This window comes from Hyla sarda, chromosome 9, assembly GCF_029499605.1.
Source record: "Hyla sarda isolate aHylSar1 chromosome 9, aHylSar1.hap1, whole genome shotgun sequence".
NCBI lineage: Eukaryota > Metazoa > Chordata > Amphibia > Anura > Hylidae > Hyla > Hyla sarda.
Window position 1 is genome coordinate 26,467,452 of NC_079197.1, and position 21,006 is coordinate 26,488,457.

The following is a 21,006-nucleotide window of genomic DNA, read 5'->3' on the forward strand; positions in this document are numbered from 1 at the left end:
CATGCCTAGTTCCCCTTTAAAGGGGCATTCCAGGAAAACACTTTTTTTTTTTTTTTTTTATAAATCAACTAGCTCTAGAAAGTTAAACAGATTTTTAAATTACTTCTATGAAAAAAATTCTAATCCTTTCATTTATTATCAACTGCTGAAGTTGAGTTGTTGTTTTCTGTCTGACAACAGTGCTCTCTGCTGACATCTCTGCTTGTCTCCGGAACTGCACAGAGTAGAAGAGGTTTGCTATGGGGATTTGCTTCTAAACTGGGCGGTTCCCGAGACACGTGTCATCAGAGAGCACTTAGACAGAAAAGAACAACTCAACTTCAGCAGCTCATAAGTACTGGAAGGATTACGATTTTTTAACAGAAGTCATTTACAAATCTGTTTAACTTTCTGGAGCCAGTTGATATATATAAAATAAAAAGTTTTTACTGGATAACCCCTTTAACTACTGTTTTAGAGGAGCTTAGTTCTTGTCTCTGTACACAGTCGGCACGGAATCATAATCTAGTGCTGTGGGGAACTGAGGAAATATAGCAGATCCCAGCGCTGCGCTCGCTCTGACCGCGTGTATCGGAGGTTACTGCATTGCCTAATGTCATACAATTGAGGAAGATATTATTCAGGCCATTGGTCACAGTGCATTGTCAAATTATATGAATCATCTATAGCTTCCTCCGAATCCTTCAGTCATGCCATGTTACACAGAGGAGCCCTGACACCAGGATTTTTAGTCTCAAGCTTTAACCCTATACAGTAATTGAAATGATTAAAAATTTATATATATGTATATGTGTGTGTATGTGTGTGTGTGTATATATATATATATATATATATATATATATAGCAAAAAAATGGAAGAGAGCGGCACTCCAGCATTCAGTGAAAACCCAGTGTGGGTGTATTTATTCACACATCTGCAATACACGCGACGTTTCGGCCCGTCAATAGAGCCTTTCTCAAGCAAGTGCTTGAGAAAGGCTCTATTGACGGGCCGAAACGTTGCGTGTATTGCAGATGTGTGAATAAATACACCCACACTGGGTTTTCACTGAATGCTGGAGTGCCGCTCTCTTCCATTTTTTTGCTACATTTACTTGGGGCCTGGGTCTGACCCTGGACCTGAGCACCCACGTGGATCTTAGAATCCTTAACTACAGCCACGCATGGTGCTCCTTCGTCTCCATTTTATTCTATATATATATATATATATATATATATATATATATATATATATATAATCCAAATCCAAATTATAACTATTTATATATAAATATTTATCTAAAAATATATCTCCAAATTGAAATCATTTGATTATATACTTTCTTTGGAAGGGACATACAAGATCATATATCCCGATCACTTCATTGCAGTAATGGCGCATAGAGAAGGTAAGTATTATAGAGATTTTTCTGGATTAGAATAAAAGACGTCAACCAGCGCCACTCTTGCCAATGGTCTTTGACTGGTATTGCAGTTCAGTTAAATAGGACCGAGCCATAATGTCAGAAATAGCTTTTTATTTTGTATTTGTTTAGCAGAAGTTTACCCGAAACGGATCAAGTGATCAGATGGGAGCTTAGGGGGGGTGTCTGTCAGCAAGGTTTTTTGACAGTTTCTAATGACAACCAGTGGAATTGAAATCAAAAACTGTCTTGTGTTGCCCATAGCAACCAATCACAGCGCAGCTTTCGTTTCTTCACAAACTGTCATAGAATTAAAGCTGAGCTGCGATTGGTTCATAGTTCTGGTTTTCACATCCTCAACATATTCAAATATTATGTGTATATTGTATTGACCATTTCTATAGTTGACTTAGATAATCACCTTTTATTGTTAGTCTAATAATCGTGTTAACCTGTTCCATACACTCACTGATGATTTCCATGTCCTCGTACAGGTGGAGATGTCCCTACTACAGCAGTGCTACAAGGACTTGTCCTCACAGATAAACCTCATCCTGCTGGAGAGGCTGTGGTATGTGATGCTGGAGCAGTTCCTCATGAAGTATGTATGGAGCGCGTCCGGCCTCGTCATGGTAGCCGTGCCCATCATCACCGCCACTGGATATTCTCAGAGTGGTAAGGAACTGGTCAGGGGTGGGGCTAGGATCCAAAAAGATCAGGGGCACAAGGCATGGGTTCTGCTCCCACCACCAGAAAATATATGGAAGACAGAATAGTTATAAAACAATAAAAACGTATTTGTATGTTTATCAACATATCTATTAATAATACAGTCCTGTATGATAGACACCAACGAATCCGGAGAGACCCTATTAACTTTAGTGGGGCCCTCCAGGTTTCTGTCTGGTATCTGTCATTTTGCAGAATTCTAACAGGGCAAAAAAATATACTCTGTGGAGCATGTTTTGTTTGTCCCATTACTTAATGGAGTAGTGTGGTGAAAGATAACTTGGGATAGGGGATAAATTATAGATCGCGGGGGGGAGGGTCTGACCGCTGGGACCACCCGCGCAATCTCTGCTGTAGTCTGCTGGAAGGGGACGTGCCGACCCCTGCAAGGAGCGGCGGCCGACACACCCCCTCCATATATCCCATAGAGATACATGGAGGGGGCATGTCGGCCACGGTTTCCTGTGGGGGTTGGAACGGCCACTTCCGGCAGACTGCCAGGGCCCAGTTCAGGAGATAGTGGGGGGTTCCAGCGGTCGGACCCCCCGCGATCTATAACTTATCCTCTATACAAAGTTATCTTTCACTACACTACTCATTTTAAAGCGCAAGTTTCAGGCCAGTACAATCTTCTGCTCCAGTGTGGGGAGACGCAGGCCATATTGGGAGATACAGTTGCTGAGGGATCTGTACCATGCTCACCAAAGTTCTGCCATTTTCGGATGAACGGGACTTTTTGCACAGAATTTTGCTGGGCGCCTTATGGTTGCTTCGGCATCTGTACAGCCCAGCATGGCCTGCAAAACTAAATCTGTGACAAAGGCCCAGAACAGAGCCCCTGATGTAGATGTGAACAGTGCCTAACAATGCCACCACAAGGGCCAATATAACCAAACATATCATCATACAACCCCCTGGCACCCTGCAGGGTATAATCTCATCATTACATTGTTAGTACGGGTGAAAAAAGACACATGTCCATTAAGTTCAACCAAGGAGGGAAAGGCTATGGGTGAATGATCTAACTGTAGGCCTGATATATACTATTGAAGGGGTACTCCACTGCCCCATGACATGACATCACAACCATGCCCCCACGTGATGTCACGTCATACCCCCTCAATGCAAGTCTACTAGAGGGGGCGTGGTGGCTGCCAAAGCCGCCTCCCATAGACTTGCATTGAGGGGGCTTGGTCTGACGTCACGAGGGGCTTGATCTGACGTCACGAGGGACTTGGCCATGACGTCACGACCCCTGCACCCACAACAACATTTTGTTCAGAACACTGGGGCAGTGGAGTACCCCTTTAAGTCCAGTGACTCACAGGTGACGTCTTCTCAGACCAGAGTTGCCCTCTTGCCTTTTTCTTCTCTATGCGGCCCAAACTGCCTTGACATTTTTTCCCTTCCACAACTTGTCTCTACAGAGTTTTGTGCTCTTAGTGTTACAGTATATATTCTCTTTATTGCCTAACAAGCATTATGAATTCCTTCATTTTGATTGTAGCTTGGAGGAATAAAAATCAAGTTTTCAGGCGCTGATCAGATGCAGTAGATAAGTAAGGACCCAAGGTTATTGTCCAAAAAGCTGATTTATTAGCACAACGTAACGCGTTTCTGGTCCGAAATGGACCCTTCGTCAGACAGGTGCATACCGGTAGGTATGCACCTGTCTGACGAAGGGTCCATTTTGGACCGGAAACGTGTTACGTTGTATTAATAAATCAGCTTTTTGGACAATAACCTTGGGTCCTTACTTGTCTACTGCATCTGATCACCCCCTGAAAACTTGATTATTAATCCTTCAAGCATTTTCCACCGGACCAGTGTCCCTGATTCTGGACAAGCTACGGCTGCAGATCGGAGCATCATATAAAACCAGACGTCTACTGAGGTATTGTGCTCTTAGCACCACCCTATATGGTAAAATCGCTTATCATTGTTGTTTTTTAGCCTTGACATATTACACTAGGGGCACGTATCCCCCCTTTTTTTTTTCCCCTGCGTATTCATTTTGATTGTAGGGTGTTGTGAAAGGTGCACATTATATAACTGACTGCAGCCAGCTTCTTGACTTTCTTATTTCTCGCCCCAAGACTCAGAGGAAGTGAAGAGAGCAGCAATGGAAATGAAAGAAGAGGAACTAGTAAGCGAACGCGCCGAAGCCTTCACCACTGCAAGGAACCTGCTGACCGCAGCGGCTGACGCCATAGAGAGAGTAATGTCCTCCTATAAAGAGGTGAGTCACATGTCATCAAACTGATCCAGTCAAAACTCATCTGACTGATTCATATTCTTGTCCACGGGGACCTTTATTATAGTAGGTAAGGATACATTGTTCAGCTATTTCTGAGCAGTTGTCACTTCCCCTCATCCACTGTCAGCAGCTCGGACAACAGACATTATTCACCATGATGTGGCTACATAGTATAGCAGGTTATATCAGATGTTGTGTTAGAGCAGCATTTCCCAGCTAGGGTGCCTTCAGCTGTCCGGACATGATGGGAGTTGTAGTTTGGCCACAGCTGGAAGCACCCCCGTTGGGAAACACTGTGTTAGAGAGAAGAGTGATTAATTGTTACTATAAAGACAGTAGTGTGCTTGGTGGTCACTGGTGACAGGCGCCTTCCAGCACATTGATCAACACAGATCAAGTGGGGGGACCTCTATATGTCATGTAACGGCCAGCCCTGGCTCTACCGTTACTAGGGATGAGGACTTTTAGGGGGACTCCAGTGGCAAACATTTATTTATAAATCAACTGGTGCTAGGATTTGTAAATTACTTCTATTTAAAAATTTTAATCCTTCCAGTACTTATCAGCTGCTGTATAATACAGAGGAAGTTCTTTTCTTTTTACATTTCTTTTCTGTCTGACCCCAGTGCTCTCTACTGACAACTCTGTCCATGTCAGGAACTGTCCAGAAAGGGACAATTCCCCATAGCAAACCTCTCCTGCTCTGCACAGTCCCTGACATGAACAGAGGTGTGTTGGCAGAGAGCACTGTGGTCAGACAGAAAAGAAATTCAAAAAGAAAAGAATTTCCTCTGTATTATACAGCAACTGATAAATACTGGAAGGACTAAGATTTTTAAATAGAAGTAATTTGCAAATCTGTTTAACTTTCTGGCACCAGTTGATTTAAAAAAAAAAAAAATGTTTTCCACCAGAGTACCCCTTTAATACTGTCGGTCTGAGGCCAAAAAAAGGTCCCAGAGTTGTCCAGTATAAGCCCAATGTACTTGTACAGGTTGTAATGTCATATTTTGCAGTGAAAGAAAAAAAGTTTTAAAGTTCCCTAATAGGACTATAAAAAAATAATTTACAAATTATTATTTTTTTTTTTACTCAACAAAATGACAATGTAGAAAATACAATAAACGCACATAACAGAGAAAACTGAGTTTTAATATCCCGGCCGCAGCTGCTGAACAGTCAGAGAGGCGGCGGGCTCTTCTCCCGGGCTCCCTGAGGATTGACAGCTCTAGCGGTTTTCTGACTGGATGCTAAAGCTGTCAATCATTGGTGACTGTTCCTCAGCTGCGGCCGGGACATTAAAACACTGTTTTCTCGGTCATGCACAGTGCATGACTAATAACAAAGGTTTGTGCGCTCTCTGATTCCCGGTGGCTATTTAGGGCTGTCACCAGTTTTGCTGCTGCTACGGTTAATAGAAGTGTCTGGTTTAGATCCCTCTACACGTTGGGCGTCCTGTTGTCACGAGCTCAGGCGCGTGTTTGTTATCTCCATGAAAGCTCAATGTAAATTCATTTTATTTTTAATTTTTTTAAAGAAAACGGTCCTCCCATTCACCCACACTAAACCCAATACACCGTAATAAATAAAAATTTATAAAAAAACTAAATAAAAAAAACCAATACACCGGGTTATAGTGCGGGTGAACAGGAGACCGATGCAGGGTCTCTGACTTGTATACTTTAAATCCAGACGTCTGGTCCCTCTGAAGATGGGCTTCTATCTGCGCTGAATTGCGCACTGGAGGCGGGCCCGCCGGCTGAATTTGAATATTCATGATTGTTGGTCACGTGAGCGCTCACGTGACCAGCGACCTTGAATATTCAAATACAGCCGGTGGGCCCACCTCCAGTGCGCAATTCAGCGCAGATAGAAGCCCATCTTCAGAGGGACCGGGCGCTGGACTGAAGGTATGTATATTAGTCAGAGACCCCTCATCGGTCTCCTGTTCAGCCGCACTATAAGCTTTTTTCTATTTCATTTTTTTAAATTTTTATTTATCACGGTGTATTGGGTTTAGTGTGGGTGAATGGGATGACGGTTTTCCTTTAAAGGGGTACTACCGTGCTGACAACTTATCCCCTATCTACTGCTGGGGACCCCCGCGATCTCGCACGCAGCACCCCGCTGTCATCAGGCCCCGGAGCGAACATCCCATGTGACGTCACGCTCCGCCCCTCAATGTAAGTCTATGGCAGGGGGCGAGACAACTATCTTGCCCTGTGCCATAGACTTGCATTGAGGGGCGGAGCGTGATGTCACACGGGGTCGGAGCTGTGACGTCACGATCACCAGCCCCGTCATCAAACCCAGAGCGGATGTTCGCTCCGGGGCCTGATGAGAGCGGGGTGCTGCGTGCGAGATCTCGGGTGTCCCCAGCGGCAGGACCCCGCGCGATCAGGCAACTTATCCCCTATCCTTTAGATAGAGGATAAGTTGTCAGCACGGTAGTACCCCTTTAACGTATTACCCAAGATAGGTGATCTATTAGAAGAAAACGTTGGAGGAAAAGGGTCCCTTTAGTGTACATTAAAACTCTCTAAATTCAAGTGATCTCCAAACAAGATATTTTACAATGGTTTTCAAAGCCTGAAGCTGCACTACTGCCAGGTTGTGATTGTTGTCATGCAAATTGTAGTGGTAGAGACCTGTGTGACTCCAGATCACCCTATACCCTGTACATCAATATCTACATTCTGCCTGGTGTCGGTAGTGGCAGCTTTGTGTGCATATGTGAGGACATTGATGTATTTAGGGATTTAAAACCACGTATTGTCTACCTGTGAGGTATTAGAGGAAGCTGTGTTGTCATGTCTGTCAGTAGTGCAGCCTCAATTGTTGGCCTGTAATGTAGAGGATTTCTTTTAATGTTCACTTGTATACCAAATGCCTATTTTCCCTTCTCTTTCACGAGTGTTCATTGATTTCTCTGGTTGTTGTTGTCCTCCGTTAGCTCACCATGCGCCATTATTATTGACAGGTGACTGAACTGGCCGGTTACACAGCTCGGGTTCATGATATGTTCGAGGTCTTTGAGGATGTGCAGAAAGGTGTCTACAAACGTCCCGGAGAATTTGAAGGAGGTAATCCCAAGGAAAGTGATGTCATTCAACATGGGGTTCGCATTGAAGGGCCCCTGGAGATAAAAGGTAAGAAAACATACACTTTGGAAAATCTAAATAACATCTCCTTAAAGGGGTACTCCGGGGGGGAAACTTTTCTTTTTTAAATCAACTGGTGCCAGAAAGTTAAACAGATTTGTCAATGGCTTCTATTTAATAATTTTAATCCTTCCACAACTTATTAGCTGCTAAATACTACAGAGGAAATTATTTTCTTTTTTGATTTCTTTTTTGTCTTGTCCACAGTGCTCGCTGCTGACACCTCTGTCCATGTCAGGAATTGTCCAGAGTGGGAAAAAATCCCTATAGCAAACATATGCTGCTCTGGACAGTTCCTAAAATGGACAGAGGTGTCAGCAGAGAGCTCTGTGGACAGACAGAAAAGAAATCCAAATAGAAAAGAATTTCCTCTATAGTATTTAGCATCTAATATGTACTGGAAGGATTAAAGGGGTTCTCCACCATAAGGTGATTTTAGTACGTACCTGGCAGACAGTAATGGACATGCTTAGGAAGGATCTGCGCTTGTCTTTGGGCTAAATGGCTATGTTGTGAGATTACCATAATACTGTGGCTAGCTTTTTGTGAACTGGTATTTCCTGTTTGACTTTTCTTTTTTTGACTACAAATCCCACAATTCCATTTTCCTCCCTCCCACACATCAGCCACCCCACCCATTGAAACATAAATGAGCTGCATCCATTCAAAAGACCAGTGGTTTTCAATCAGGGTGCCTACAGCTGTTGCATTAGTTGCAGATTGATCCCTCCACCCATTGAAGCAGACAGGCTCCCTGTCATCAGCTGACTAGTGATGTCAGGTCTCGGCCGCATTGCAACCTGGGAAAAATCTGAGACAACAGTCATTTTGTATGCTGTTAAAAATAAATAGTGGGGTGAAAATCCCAGAAGAATTGTGAGAAAATCGTCACACACAGGTACAGACACTATATTATGAACTACTCTAACTTTACAGCCCCTGTAGCATAGTCACATAAAAAAAAATCCTGGAATACCCCTTTTAAGATTTTATAATAGAAGTAATTTACAAATTTGTTTAACTGTTTGGCACCAGTTGATTTAAAAAAAAAAAAACTGTTTTCCACTGGAGTAACACTTTAATGCAGTGTTTCCCAACCAGGGTGCCTCCAGCTGTTGCAAAACTACAGCTCCCAGCATGCCCGGACAGCCAAAGGCTGTCCGTGCATGCTGGGAGTTGTAGTTTTGCAACAGCTGGAGGCACCCTGGTTGGGAAACACTGCCTTAATGTGATTTTATTATAAGCAGCTTTCCCCTTTAAGGTCTTATAAGCCCAAACACACACACATGACATTGGAGAAGATAAATGACTGTATTTTTTTTCTTAAATTGAGTCACCCATTCCCTTTAGGCCAATAATACACACGATAGGAGGCCGGGCCTGATTCAGGGAAAGCTGACACATAGGGAAATGCTGCTCACACATCTGCCTGGAATCCGGCTTTTCAAGAATCTGAATGAATGATGGCGCTCCAGGTGTAACCAGTCTCTGCGAAACGTGATGTCATCCTGGCTGTATCTAGTACAGGGCACATGTTCTTTTTAACCTGTGGGCATGAATGAATGCGTACGAGATAAACATGTTATTAAGTGGATAAGAACACGTGCAGTTACATATCCCGCCTGATTAGAATAGTCGCGGCAAAACAATTTCGCTACAAATTGCAAAGGCGTGCTGTCTTCTGTGAGCGCCACCTGCTGGACTGTGCACGTGTCCTTGTTTTTATGAGCATCACTGTGTTATTTTTGGGGGGAACAGTTATATGTATACCGGGGCATAAAAAGGGAAAAGGCAACATTTGCTCCCAGCCTGGGGCTTATATAAAAAAAAATGGGGGGGGGGGGGGGATTTTCAAAGCAAGGATTCTCTTTTGTTTTCCATAGCAACCGACAAGTGCTTGAAGAAAAAAGAAGGTTGTGCCGGAATTGGTTGTTATGGGCAATAATGAGAATCTTATTATAAGACGGCTTGGGAAATCTTATTTTTATCTTATTTTTCAGGGAGAAAAAAAAGTTGTGCTGTAATTGGTTGCAACAAAAAAAAGAACTATTAAACAGCTTAAATGGGTACTCCGGTGGAAAACTTTTATTTATTTATTTATTTTTTTTCAATCAACTGGTGCCAAAAAGTTAAACAGATTTGTAAATTACTTCTATTAAAAAAAAAATCTTAATCCTTCCAGTACTTATTAGCTGCTGAATACTACAGAGGAAATTCTTTTCTTTTTGGAACACAGAGCTCTCTGCTGACATCACGAGCACAGTGCTCTCTGCTGACATCTCTGTCCATTTTAGGAACTGTCCAGAGCAGCATATGTTTGCTATGGGGATTTTCTCCTACTCTGCACAGTTCTTAAAATGGACAGAGATGTCAGCAGAGAGCACTGTGGTCATGATGTCAGCAGAGAGCTCTGTGTTCCAAAGAGAAAATAATTTCCTCTGTAGTATTCAGCAGCTAATAAGTACTGGAAGGATTAAGATTTTTTTTTAATAGAAGTCATTTACAAATCTGTTTAACTTTCTGGCACCAGTTGATTTAAAAAAAAAAAAAGTTTTTCCACCGGAGTACCCCTTTAAAATACCTCCCCCCCATTATTTTTTGTGTTCAAATGTTTTTATTGAATTTTTTAAGAATTTACAAACATATAACACAGGCCATAGACCCATTATTTTTTGAAGAAATAAAAGTTGTACTCTGGTTGCTTTTGGCGACATAGAGAATCTTCCTGTCAGAGAGATTAATAAATCTCTCCCAATAAAAGCGAACTATAGGGAGGGGTCCGGCTCCCTCTCCCTGCAAGAGATCTTCATCCCACTAAACATTGCTTTATCCAATACTTGGGTGAGTGCTACCTTATATCCTTCTATATGCAAGTCGTTCATTGAAGTTCTGCATACATTGAAGGTTTGAGGACCCCTATGGAGTTTCTAATAGCCACGCTGTTTTCTAAATCATGTTTTCTAGCATTTTTAGCATTCAACTTAGCGCCGTCAAGCTTTGTAGAGTCTGACGCTGAGCCGCAGATCTGTCGCTTGCATTTGTGACAACTATTTTGGCATTGATCCTGATCCTTATCAGGCTATGAGGGCACTTCCATTGAGAGGAGATGAATTCTTCACATTTAAGTGCACTTTTTGTCTGTGATGCGTTTTTGTGGAATTTGGAAAGGTATTTGAGCTGAGTTGGACCAAGCTACACCTTGGAGGGAATTTATTAAGTGGTGTAGGTGAACAATTTTTCTACACCTTTTAATTTGTGTGGCGGTAAAGTGTACATGCGCCACATTTGTTATATTGTCTCATGGCATGTGATAAATCTGGTGCTAGTACACATTTTTTTGTAAATTACACCACTTCCTATGGTTCCTCCTCTGCGACTTTAGAACCCTAGCGCCAAAATGTGCAACTTTGTACAAATGCTGTGCACACCCAGTTTTATAAGCCAGGTCTGGGCTGGTGTAGATTTGCCACAAGTCGCACACCTAATAAATTCATGACTACATTGAAAAGTTAAAGGAGTAGTGTAGAGGTGGTTTTTATGGTCCCATTGTGCCTGGGCTATAAAAAATAATAAAAATAAAAACCTTTTACTCACCTTCCATCTCTATCTCTCCACCGTTGCACCGCTATAGCTCTTTGGTCCTCCGTTCCTGGTCTTCTTCCTGCTTCTGTGTGCACAGATTGTCACACTGCGATCAGCGTATCACCGGCCGCAGAGATGTCCCGCCTCGGCCGGTGATAGGCTGAGCGCAGTGTCATGTATTGGGCCAGGGTAGCAGGGACAAGGTGGGGCCCAGGCTCCTAACATGACACTGCACTCAGCCTATCACCGGCTGAAACGGGACATCGATGTGGCCGGCGATACACCCATTGCAGTGTGACTATCTGTGCACACGGAAGCAGGAAGAAGACCAGGACCAGAGGACCCAAGAGCTACAGCGGCACAATGGTGGGATCATAAAAACCACCACCATACTAACCCTTTATCCAGACTATGGCGTAGCTACATAGCATCTGAAGCAAAGGTCGCAATGAAAAGTCTCTAAACAGTAACTGAGACAAAGTATGAGGCAAATCAACCAACAAAAACAGGGTAAAACCAATGATAAATACCCCCCCTGTTCTTAGGTCTAAAATTCTGTTCCGATTAATTCCTTGTGTGGTATTTCTAAGGGCCCATTCACACTAGGGATGCATCGAAAGGGAAATTTTGGGCTGAAATTGAAAATTTAGGCTGTGCTTAGCTGAAAACCAAAAATGCATTCCCCGCCTCCTTTTTTAAAATGTAATTTTTGTTACATTTTATGACCTTTTTTTTTTGGCATGTGATGTGATCAAAATAATCAACTTTTGCCTTTGGAATTTTTTTGCATTTACGCCGTTCACAGTGCAGGATCAGAAACATAATAATTTAATAGTTGGGAAAATTACGCCCGCGACGATACCAAATATGTTTATATTTATTATCTTTTAATTATTTTTATATGGGAAAAGGAGGGGGATTTAAACTTTTATTATGGAAGGGGTTAATGGATGTTTTTTAAACTTTAGCTTTTTATTTTTTTACACTTTATTTGTCCCCTTAAGGGACTTTTAGGAGAAATTATTGGATTTTTCATACAAATCAATGGAGATCCATAGAACTTCATTGATCTGTGTGATCTTTGCTCATTTTGTTGAGCCTGCTTCAGCCAGGCTCAATCAAATGAAGAGACACCAATGATGCAGAGGTAAGCCCTCCAGCTACCTCCACAGTGGATCGCCCTCCCACAGTTTCGCTTCGGGGGGGCGATCCACCGCACTGGACCACCAGGGAGCATTTACATGTCCCTTTTGATGCCGCCTTCAGCTTTGTCAGCAGTGATCTAAAGGGTTAATAGCCAGCCTCGGTGATCGCCGCAAGTCAGCTTTTAGCAGCGGCCCCCAGCTACAGGAATTAGCAGGGGGTTGCCGGGTATAGTCGATGACGGACATTGGAGCAATCCCTGATGTCCGTCATTACAGGCAGATGTCAGCTGCTAATAGCAGCAGGCATCTCCCATGTATGGCGCTGACCCGACCTGCGGGCCCGCATCATGTCCGCTCACCCGACCCATGATGTACATGTTTGCCATGGGTCGGGAAGGGTTAAGCCACGCCCCCTGAAATTATCGGTGGAAATTTTCCTAAAAGGGGTACATCCCTAATTTTGCAACCCTAAATTTCAGTATTTTCTAAGCGGAATTCATGTAGGAATTCATGCTTGAAAAATATACAGTGCAGCAGCCATTGTTCTCAGTGGGATCCTGCTGCGCCATTCACACTACGGAATTTCCGCAGCCGAACATCCACCCTGGAAATTTTGAACACCAGTCTCTGCCGAAAAAAATCAACATGTTTATTCTGCTCTGAAATGTATTGCCGTCTATTGAGACCATGCATTTCCGAGCGGTCCTAGCGCCGGCTTGTTTTGCCAGCTCCCCTGTCAAACGGAATCTCCGCCCAGAATATCTCCAGGTGGAAATTCCGTAGTGTGATTTGAAATCTTACACATAGCTTCAAAACCCCTACAAAGATATAGTATAGAGTTACAGTAAAACAATCACTAGTGGAAGCTTACTGCATAATGTTATACAGTATATCAACAATAACAGAAGCAACCGGAAATGATAACACCCCAGTGGTGCTCCAGTTACCATGCAGCTCCTTGGTATCTGTTGTGTTGTAATATTCATGGCAGGACATATAGGGACTTAGTTTTTTCTCCTCCATATTATTCTTTATTAATGTCTTTTTTGTTTTTTTTTGCCTGTCTCTATAGGAAAAGTTGTGGATGTGGAGAACGGCATCATATGTGAGAACATTCCCATTGTTACCCCAACAGGCGACGTGGTTGTTGCCAGCCTCAATATCCAGGTAAACAGCAGTATACAAAGCATGTGGGTTTTAATATTCATTTTTTTTTTTATTTAAAAAAATGTTTGATGTGTTTTAGAGGCAAGCCAAATGTTTTCATTGGTCGAGGGCTTGGTGCTAACACCCCCCACTGAACAGGGAGAAGCACTCAGCTAAGTGCTTCTCTCCCTGTCTCGTTGCTCGCTGCATGAGACAGCCCATATACTTACTATAGAAAGAATGGGTTAGCTGAGTGATTCATCTGGCTTGTTGGGGATCTCAGACCCCGACCAATCATAACTTTAGATATGTCTCTATTACATGTCAAAAGTTTTATTTTAAAGGGGTACTCCCATGGAAAACTTTTTTTTATTTTTAATCAACTGGTGCCAGAAAGTTAAACAGATTTGTAAATCACTTCTATTAAAAAATCTTAATCCTTCCAGTACTTTTTAGGGGCTTTATACTAAAGAGAAATCCAAAAAAGAAATGCATTTCCTCTGATGTCATGACCACAGTGCTCTCTGCTGACCTCTGATGTCCATTTTAGGAACTGTCCACAGCAGGAAAAAATCCTCATAGCAAACATATGCTGCTCTGGACAGTTCCTAAAATGGACAGCAGAGGTCAGCAGAGAGCACTGTGTTCATGACATCAGAGGAAATGCATTTCTTTTTTGGATTTCTCTTTAGTATACAGCCCCTAAAAAGTACTGGAAGGATTAAGATTTTTTAATAGAAGTGATTTACAAATCTGTTTAACTTTCTGGCACCAGTTGATTTAAAAAAAAAAAAAAAAAAAGTTTTCCACGGGAGTACCCCTTTGACTGTGACCCATTTTCAAATGATTCTTATATGTTGTGTGCAGTTTCCCAGATCTCTGCTTGTAGTCAGTGAATGATAGTTTTCATTGTTTACTTATGGAACATAAAAGTCTGTCTTGGTAATGTGGTCCTCAGGTAGGTGCACAGCTGGTTAGGCTATGTTCACTTCTGCAGTACGCTGCACTACAGATACCAACAGTGCCCCCAACAGATCCCATTGATTTAAAGGGATACTCCACTGCCCCAGCATCCAGAACGTTTTGTTCCGAACGCTGGGTGTGGGCTGCGGGGGTCGTGATGTCACGGCTATGCCCCTCGTGATGTCACGCAACGCCCCCTCAGTGCAAGTCTATGGAAGGGGGCGTGGCTGCGCCACGCCCCCTTCCATAGACTTGCACTGAGGGGGCGTTGCGTGACATCACGAGGGGCGTGGCCGTGACGCCACGACCCCCGCAGCCAGCGTTCGGAACAAAATGTTCTGGATGCTGGGGCAATGGAATACCCCTTTAATGGAGTCAGTTGGGTTTGTATTATGGTGCCCGCCATTCTACAGGACAAAATAATCTTCGAGCTGCTCTATTTTGTTTAGCATTTTTGGCAGAATCTGCTAAGGATGGTCCTAATGGAACCTTCAGCACAGATGTGAACAGGGCCTTACAGTCCGGTTATCAGAGCCGTGCATCTATGTCATCACGTGACCAGGACAGATTTTACAATTAGAGTAGATAATTAGACAACTAGATCCCTATGCTGAATCAAGATCTGATATTATCTCCTGTCATCGCTGAAGATCCTGCTCCGGTTTGGTGACACCCATAGGCGGGAGGTTTGTATAATCACGTTTTTCATCTATGTTTGGTGAGTATGACAAACATGTGGGTAGAGTTACATTAGCCCTAAGGACACTCTTTTGATCTCAGTCAGGCTGGTATATAGTGTAGACTATACTGATCCATCCAGCTGAATCCTTTAACCTATCAATTAGGGTATGTTCACGCTACGTAATTCCCACGAGCGGAATGCCGTGAACGGAATTACGTGCTGTGAACATAAAGCTCAGTGCGAATGGGTCTTCCGCGAGACCCATTCACACTGCGGAATTTCAGCGGCTGAAATTGTTCCGCGCAAAGAAAGAACATGTTCATATTTTGCGCGGAAGTCCGCGAACACTGCATAGCTGTCAATGGTGATGGCGCAGTGCCGCGCAGTCCTACCGCCGAAGTGCTGCGGCGGCGGCCGCCAGAATGGAATCTCCACTCGCAGAATTCTGCGAGCGGAAATTCCATTCATTATCCGTAGTGTGAACATACCCTTAAAAGGATGCCAAATTATACAATGGTCCAGCCATGTTTTATATAGGGTAGATCACATAAACGTGGGTGAACCATTCACCAGCCAAAATGCATAGAGTGTAGGGTGAGGCTGCCGAATGATAGTGGGTGGACCATAGTGATAGTAGGAAAAAAAAACTATTTAGGGAATGCTATACGCCATATGAGGGTTTTTTAGAGAAGTTTTCTATGTTTTGTGTTTAAAAAAAGCTGCCACTAGGTGTCTCCAAACATGTCCAGAGCATATTTCCACCCCATCTCTTGCACAGACTTTGGACTCCTGCTGGCCTGGCAAAAGTCCAAAATCAGGAAATGCAGTCTGGAGTGTTAAGGGGTGTGTCCAGCCTTATCCAATCATAGCTCATCTCACACTTAACTGACGTTTGCTGTTGGTTGCAGAGTGAGGGAGGAAGTTCTCCCCTGTATGGCTTCAGATGATGTCACGCCTGCTGGGGAACGACCCTTCCCAGTCTGTGAATCTGACTGAGACTGAGCAGAAAATACAGAGCAATATCAAGGTGCAAAACTAAAAAATAATAAAAATAAAGGCAGGAGGTGGTTTATCATGATGGGGGCAGTGAACTGGGAGGATTATAACATTTAACAAGATCATGAGAGGTTCTCTTTAATGGTAAAATTCTGAGGCAGAATCCTATTCCGCCACCTGATTGAACATTATCATTCTAGTTAAAAACACATTGGAGTCAAGGGGACTTTATTTTTTCCTGACGAAATGAGTTTGGAGCGGAATTGATGCGGAATTAACACTGAATTTTCGTGCGGATCAAAGTGGCCAAACCTCCTTTTCGGCATTTCCTGATCCTTCTGATTTCCTCTTCAAATTCTGCGTCGAATCCTGCGCCAATTCCGCATCAAGTAGAAAATAGCAAAATGATTCCTGGTCAGTCCCTCAGTGTGAACATAACCCTAACGGTTGGAGAGAAAGAGGAGTCTGTCTGAGGCATTTAGGATGGACTGGAGAAGGGAGAGTTCAGAGAAGAGTTACAATAGTTAAAAGGGTTTTCTGGTGAAAAACTATTTTTTTTTCAGATCAACTGGCTCCAGAAAGTTAAACAGATTTGTAAATTACTTCTATAAAAAATAAAAAAAAATCGTAATCCTGCCAGTACTTATCAGCTGTTGAAGTTGAGTTGTTCTTTTCTGTCTGACAACAGTGCTCTCTGATGACACCTCTGTCTGTTTCAGGAATTGTGCAGAGCAGGAGAGGTTTGCTATGGGGAGTTGCTCCTACTCTGGACAGTTCCTGAGACAGACAGAGGTGTCGGCAGAGAGCACTGTTGTCAGACAGAAAAGAACAACTCAACTTCAGCAGCTGATAAGTACTGGTAGGATGAAAGATTTTTTAATAGTAATTTACAAATCTGTTTAACTTTCTGGAGCCAGTTGATCTGAAAAAAATGTTTTTCACACTAATACCCCTTTAATAATCGAGAATGAACCAAAGCGACAAAACACCAGCTACATTCTCTCGACTCCTGTGTCTTCCAACCAGTGTGCCTCCAGCTGTTGAAAAACTACAACTCCCAGCATGCCCGAACAGCCATTGGCTGTCCGGGCATGCTGGGAGTTGTCATTTTGCAACAGCTGGAGGCACCCTGGTTGGAAAACTCTTCAGTAGAGACAGTCGCTAGTGTTTTGTAGGGGTGATGTCACAGAAAGAGTTATAGAGCTGGGTGTCATCAGCATAGATGATACATATGTCAGAAATGTTTCATAGTGTTTGTGCACCAGAGGCAAAATAGGGAGTGAACAGGGCCCAAAGCAGTGTTCACAAGTCACAGTTTTTGCGTGTATATTCAGCACATTAATTTCAGTACAGGGATGGGCATAACTGGTTAGGAGACATCTTGAGGGCCACTTATCTTCAAGGTACTAAAGGAGTGGACAGGTAGAAAAACAGAGCTGATTTCTTCCAAAAACAGCACCACATTTGTCCCCAGCTTGTGTGTGGTATTGCAGCTCAGTTCTATTAAAGGGGTATTTTTGTTTGAAAATGTTTTCAGATCAGCTGATGCCTGAAATTTAAACAGATTTGTAAATTATTTCTATAATTTTTTTTTAAAGGAGAACCCAAGCCAAAACTAACAGGATGAGGGGGGGGGGAAGTAGCTGATCGCGGGGGAGTCCGACCGCTGGGATCTCCAGAACGTGACCTGGTTCTTAGTGAGGAGCCAGTGCTGCATTCATTACAAAACTCTGGCATCACCGGCGCTCCCAGAGAAATGAATGGAGCGTGTGCTGTCTACCGGTAGACGACACTCACTCCTTCACTGAAAGACGGGGTCCCATTCTGGAGATCGCAGGGGGTCCCAGCTGTCGGACTCCCCCCCCAGATCAGCTACTGTGGATAGGGGATAAGTTCGTTTTTGCTGGAGTTCTCCTTTTAATCCTTCCAGTACTTTTCAGCTGCTGCATGCTCCAGAGGAAGTTGTGTAGTTCTTTCCAGTCTGACCACAGTGCTCTCTGCTGACACCTCTGTCCATGTCAGGAACTTTCTGATGCAAGAGAGACAGTTCTATGGGGATTTGCTTCTGCCCTGGACAGTTGCTGACACAGACAGAGGTGTCAGCAGAGAGCACTGTGGTCAGACAGGAGAGAACTACACAATTTCCTCTGGAGCATACAGCAGCTGATAAGTACTGGAAGGATTAAGATTTTCAAACAGAAGTAATTAACATTTTTTTTAACCTCCTGAGTACCCCTTTAAAGTGAATGAAGCCAAGTTGTAACACCACACACAACCTGATAACAGGTGTTTGCTTTTTTTTTATCTATCCCCAGATAACCCCTTTCAGGTCCCATCTCCCCTGACTGCAGAATTTGGAGGACACATCTCTCAGCCCCTCCCCCCCCCCCCCTAAGGGTGTCTGTCCCTGTGTTTTGTTTTGTTTTTTATCCCCGTTTCGGTTCAGTTCTTGCAGGCTGTAAACGGATTAAAAACTGTTTTTAAAAAATCCCATTCATGTCAATGGGATTTTTTTTACAATCCGTTTACATCCGTTTGTACCCATCTGCAATCATTTCCGTTTTTTTTGATGGCAGAAAAAACGGCACATGCAGTATTTTTTCTTCCGTCAAAAAAAAAAAACGGAAGAAAAAACGGATACAGTAAATTTAACATTGAAGTCTATGGAAAACGGATGAGCCTTTAATGTCACCCGTTTGCATCTGTTTTTTCAATCCATTTTTTGATCCATTTTTACTTCTGAGCATGCTCAGAACAAAAAAAATTATATATTTTTTTGGTTTATTAACTGAACAATAACGGATCCAAACGGATACAAATGGATAACATCCGTTATTGTCCGTTTTTTTTTTTTTTTTTTTAAAGTCCGTTTTTATTTTTGAGGGGAGAAGAACGGGACGGGTCTAGGGGGCCGTGTGAACGCAGCCTAGGACATTAGTGAAGTTAAAATGGAATGTGGTACTATAGTTAGGACCTGAAATCCAAGAGCTATGACCTTTCCCCTGAAATAAACCTGATAAACACAGTCAATGTTTGTCTCTCCTAATCCCATTTCGCTGATAAACAGATAGCACGATACTAATTTTACTGCTTGTTTAGCTATTAATGAACTTATTTTGCGGTGTAGAAGATTGTATCAGATGTATACGGAGGAGAGGTTAATGCAGGTCAGTGTCAAGGTCCGGTATTATCATCCACTAAACAGCGATAGGGAAAAGTCAAAGGTCCAAGGACAGGTCTGTACCTGGTACATGAACATTCTTGACCTTGCTACTTATTCATTACATTAATTTATAGCTGATGCTTTGTATAGTTTTTACCATGTGATTTCTATCTATATTTGTTCTTCAGTGTAAGAACCTGCAAGTTGTTTACCTGTGCAAATAGAACCCATGTACATAGCATTAGGAAATAATAATGTAATGTAATGTAGTAATCTACTTAAAGGGGTACTCCGGTGGAAAACAATTTTTTTTTAAAATCAACTGGTGCCAGAAAGTTAAACAGATTTGTAAATTACTTTTATTAAAAAATCTTAATCCTTCCAGTACTTCTTAGCTGCTGAATACTTCAGGGGAAATTCTTTTCTTTTTGGAACCCAGAGCTCTCTGCTGACGTCAGGAGTACAGTGCTCTCTGCTGACATCTCTGTCCATTTCAGGAACTGTCCTACTGGAGTAGGAGAAAATCCCCATAGCAAACATATGCTGCTCTGGACAGTTCCTAAAATGGACAGTTCCTTAAATGGACAGAGATGTCAGCAGAGAGCACTGTGGTCATGATGTCAGTAGAGAGCTCTGTATTCCAAAAAGAAAAGCAGACTGCTGACATCTCTGTCCATTTTAGGAACTGTCCAGAGCAGCATATGTTTTCTATGAGGATTTTCTCCTACTCTGGACAGTTCTTAAAATGTTCTTAAAAAGAAAAGAATTTCCTCTGTAGTATTCAGCAGCTATGAAGTACTGGATAGATTAAGGTTTTTTTTAATAGAAGTCATTTACAAATCTCTTTAACTTTCTGGCACCAGTTGATTTAAAAAAAAAAAAAAGTTTCCTCTGGAGTACCCCTTTAACTTGTGTTTGTTTTGGTCCTGGATTGGGGGCTCGTCCGGGATCAAGATGTGGTAAATAAATAAGAAAATACATTTTACACTGTTCCTGTTTGAGCTAGAGAGAAATCTTAACTGTTTCATGACAGTGATGAAGTGATAACCCCTGATGATGCCCAAATGTCACCCAAAATAGGGCCATGCTTCAATGATGGGGGTTTGCTATACCCTGAACTTCCTCCTAGGCATTTCCTGATCCTTATGATTTTCTCTTCAAATTCTGCGCCAATTCCACGTCAAGTAGAAGATAGATGATTTTGCTGAATTTCCTGAACGAAATTATTCCTTGTCAGTCCTTCAGTGTGAACATAACCTCTAACGGTTGGAGAGAAAGAGGAGTCTGTCTGAGGCATTTAGGATGGACTGGAGAAGGGAGAGTTCAGAGAAGGGAAGGTTTATTAGTAGAGTTACAATAATTAAAGGGGTATTCCGGTGAAAAACTATTTGTTTCATATCAACTGGCTCCAGAAAGTTAAACAGATTTGTAAATTACTTCTATTAAAAAATCTTTAATCCTACCAGTACTTATCAGCTGCTGAAGTTGAGTTGTTCTTTTCTGCCTGACAACAGTGCTCTCTGCTGACACCTCTGTCTGTCTCAGGAACTGTCCAGAGTAGCAGCAAATCCCCATAGCAAACCTCTCCTGCTTTAGACAGTTCCTGAGACAGACAGACAGGTGTCAGCAGAGAGCACTGTTGTCAGACAGAAAATAACAACTCAACTTCAGCAGCTGATAAGTACTGGTAGGATTAAGATTTTTAAATAGAAGTAATTTACAAATCTATTTAACTTTCTGGAGCCAGTTGATATGAAAAAAAATGTTTTCCACTGGAGT

The 21,006-nt window shown here is 42.6% G+C and overlaps 1 protein-coding gene across 1 annotated transcript in view; it reads left to right on the forward strand.

Annotated features, from left to right (window-relative positions):
- Window positions 1–21,006, forward strand: part of ABCD1 (ATP binding cassette subfamily D member 1) — an 83,500-nt gene that overhangs the window by 30,617 nt on the left and 31,877 nt on the right. Inside the window, exons 2-5 of the mRNA XM_056539962.1 lie at window positions 1,898–2,078; window positions 4,229–4,371; window positions 7,370–7,538; window positions 13,350–13,444. Of these exons, the coding sequence (XP_056395937.1) occupies window positions 1,898–2,078; window positions 4,229–4,371; window positions 7,370–7,538; window positions 13,350–13,444 (588 nt within the window). The remainder of the gene's footprint in view (window positions 1–1,897; window positions 2,079–4,228; window positions 4,372–7,369; window positions 7,539–13,349; window positions 13,445–21,006) is intronic.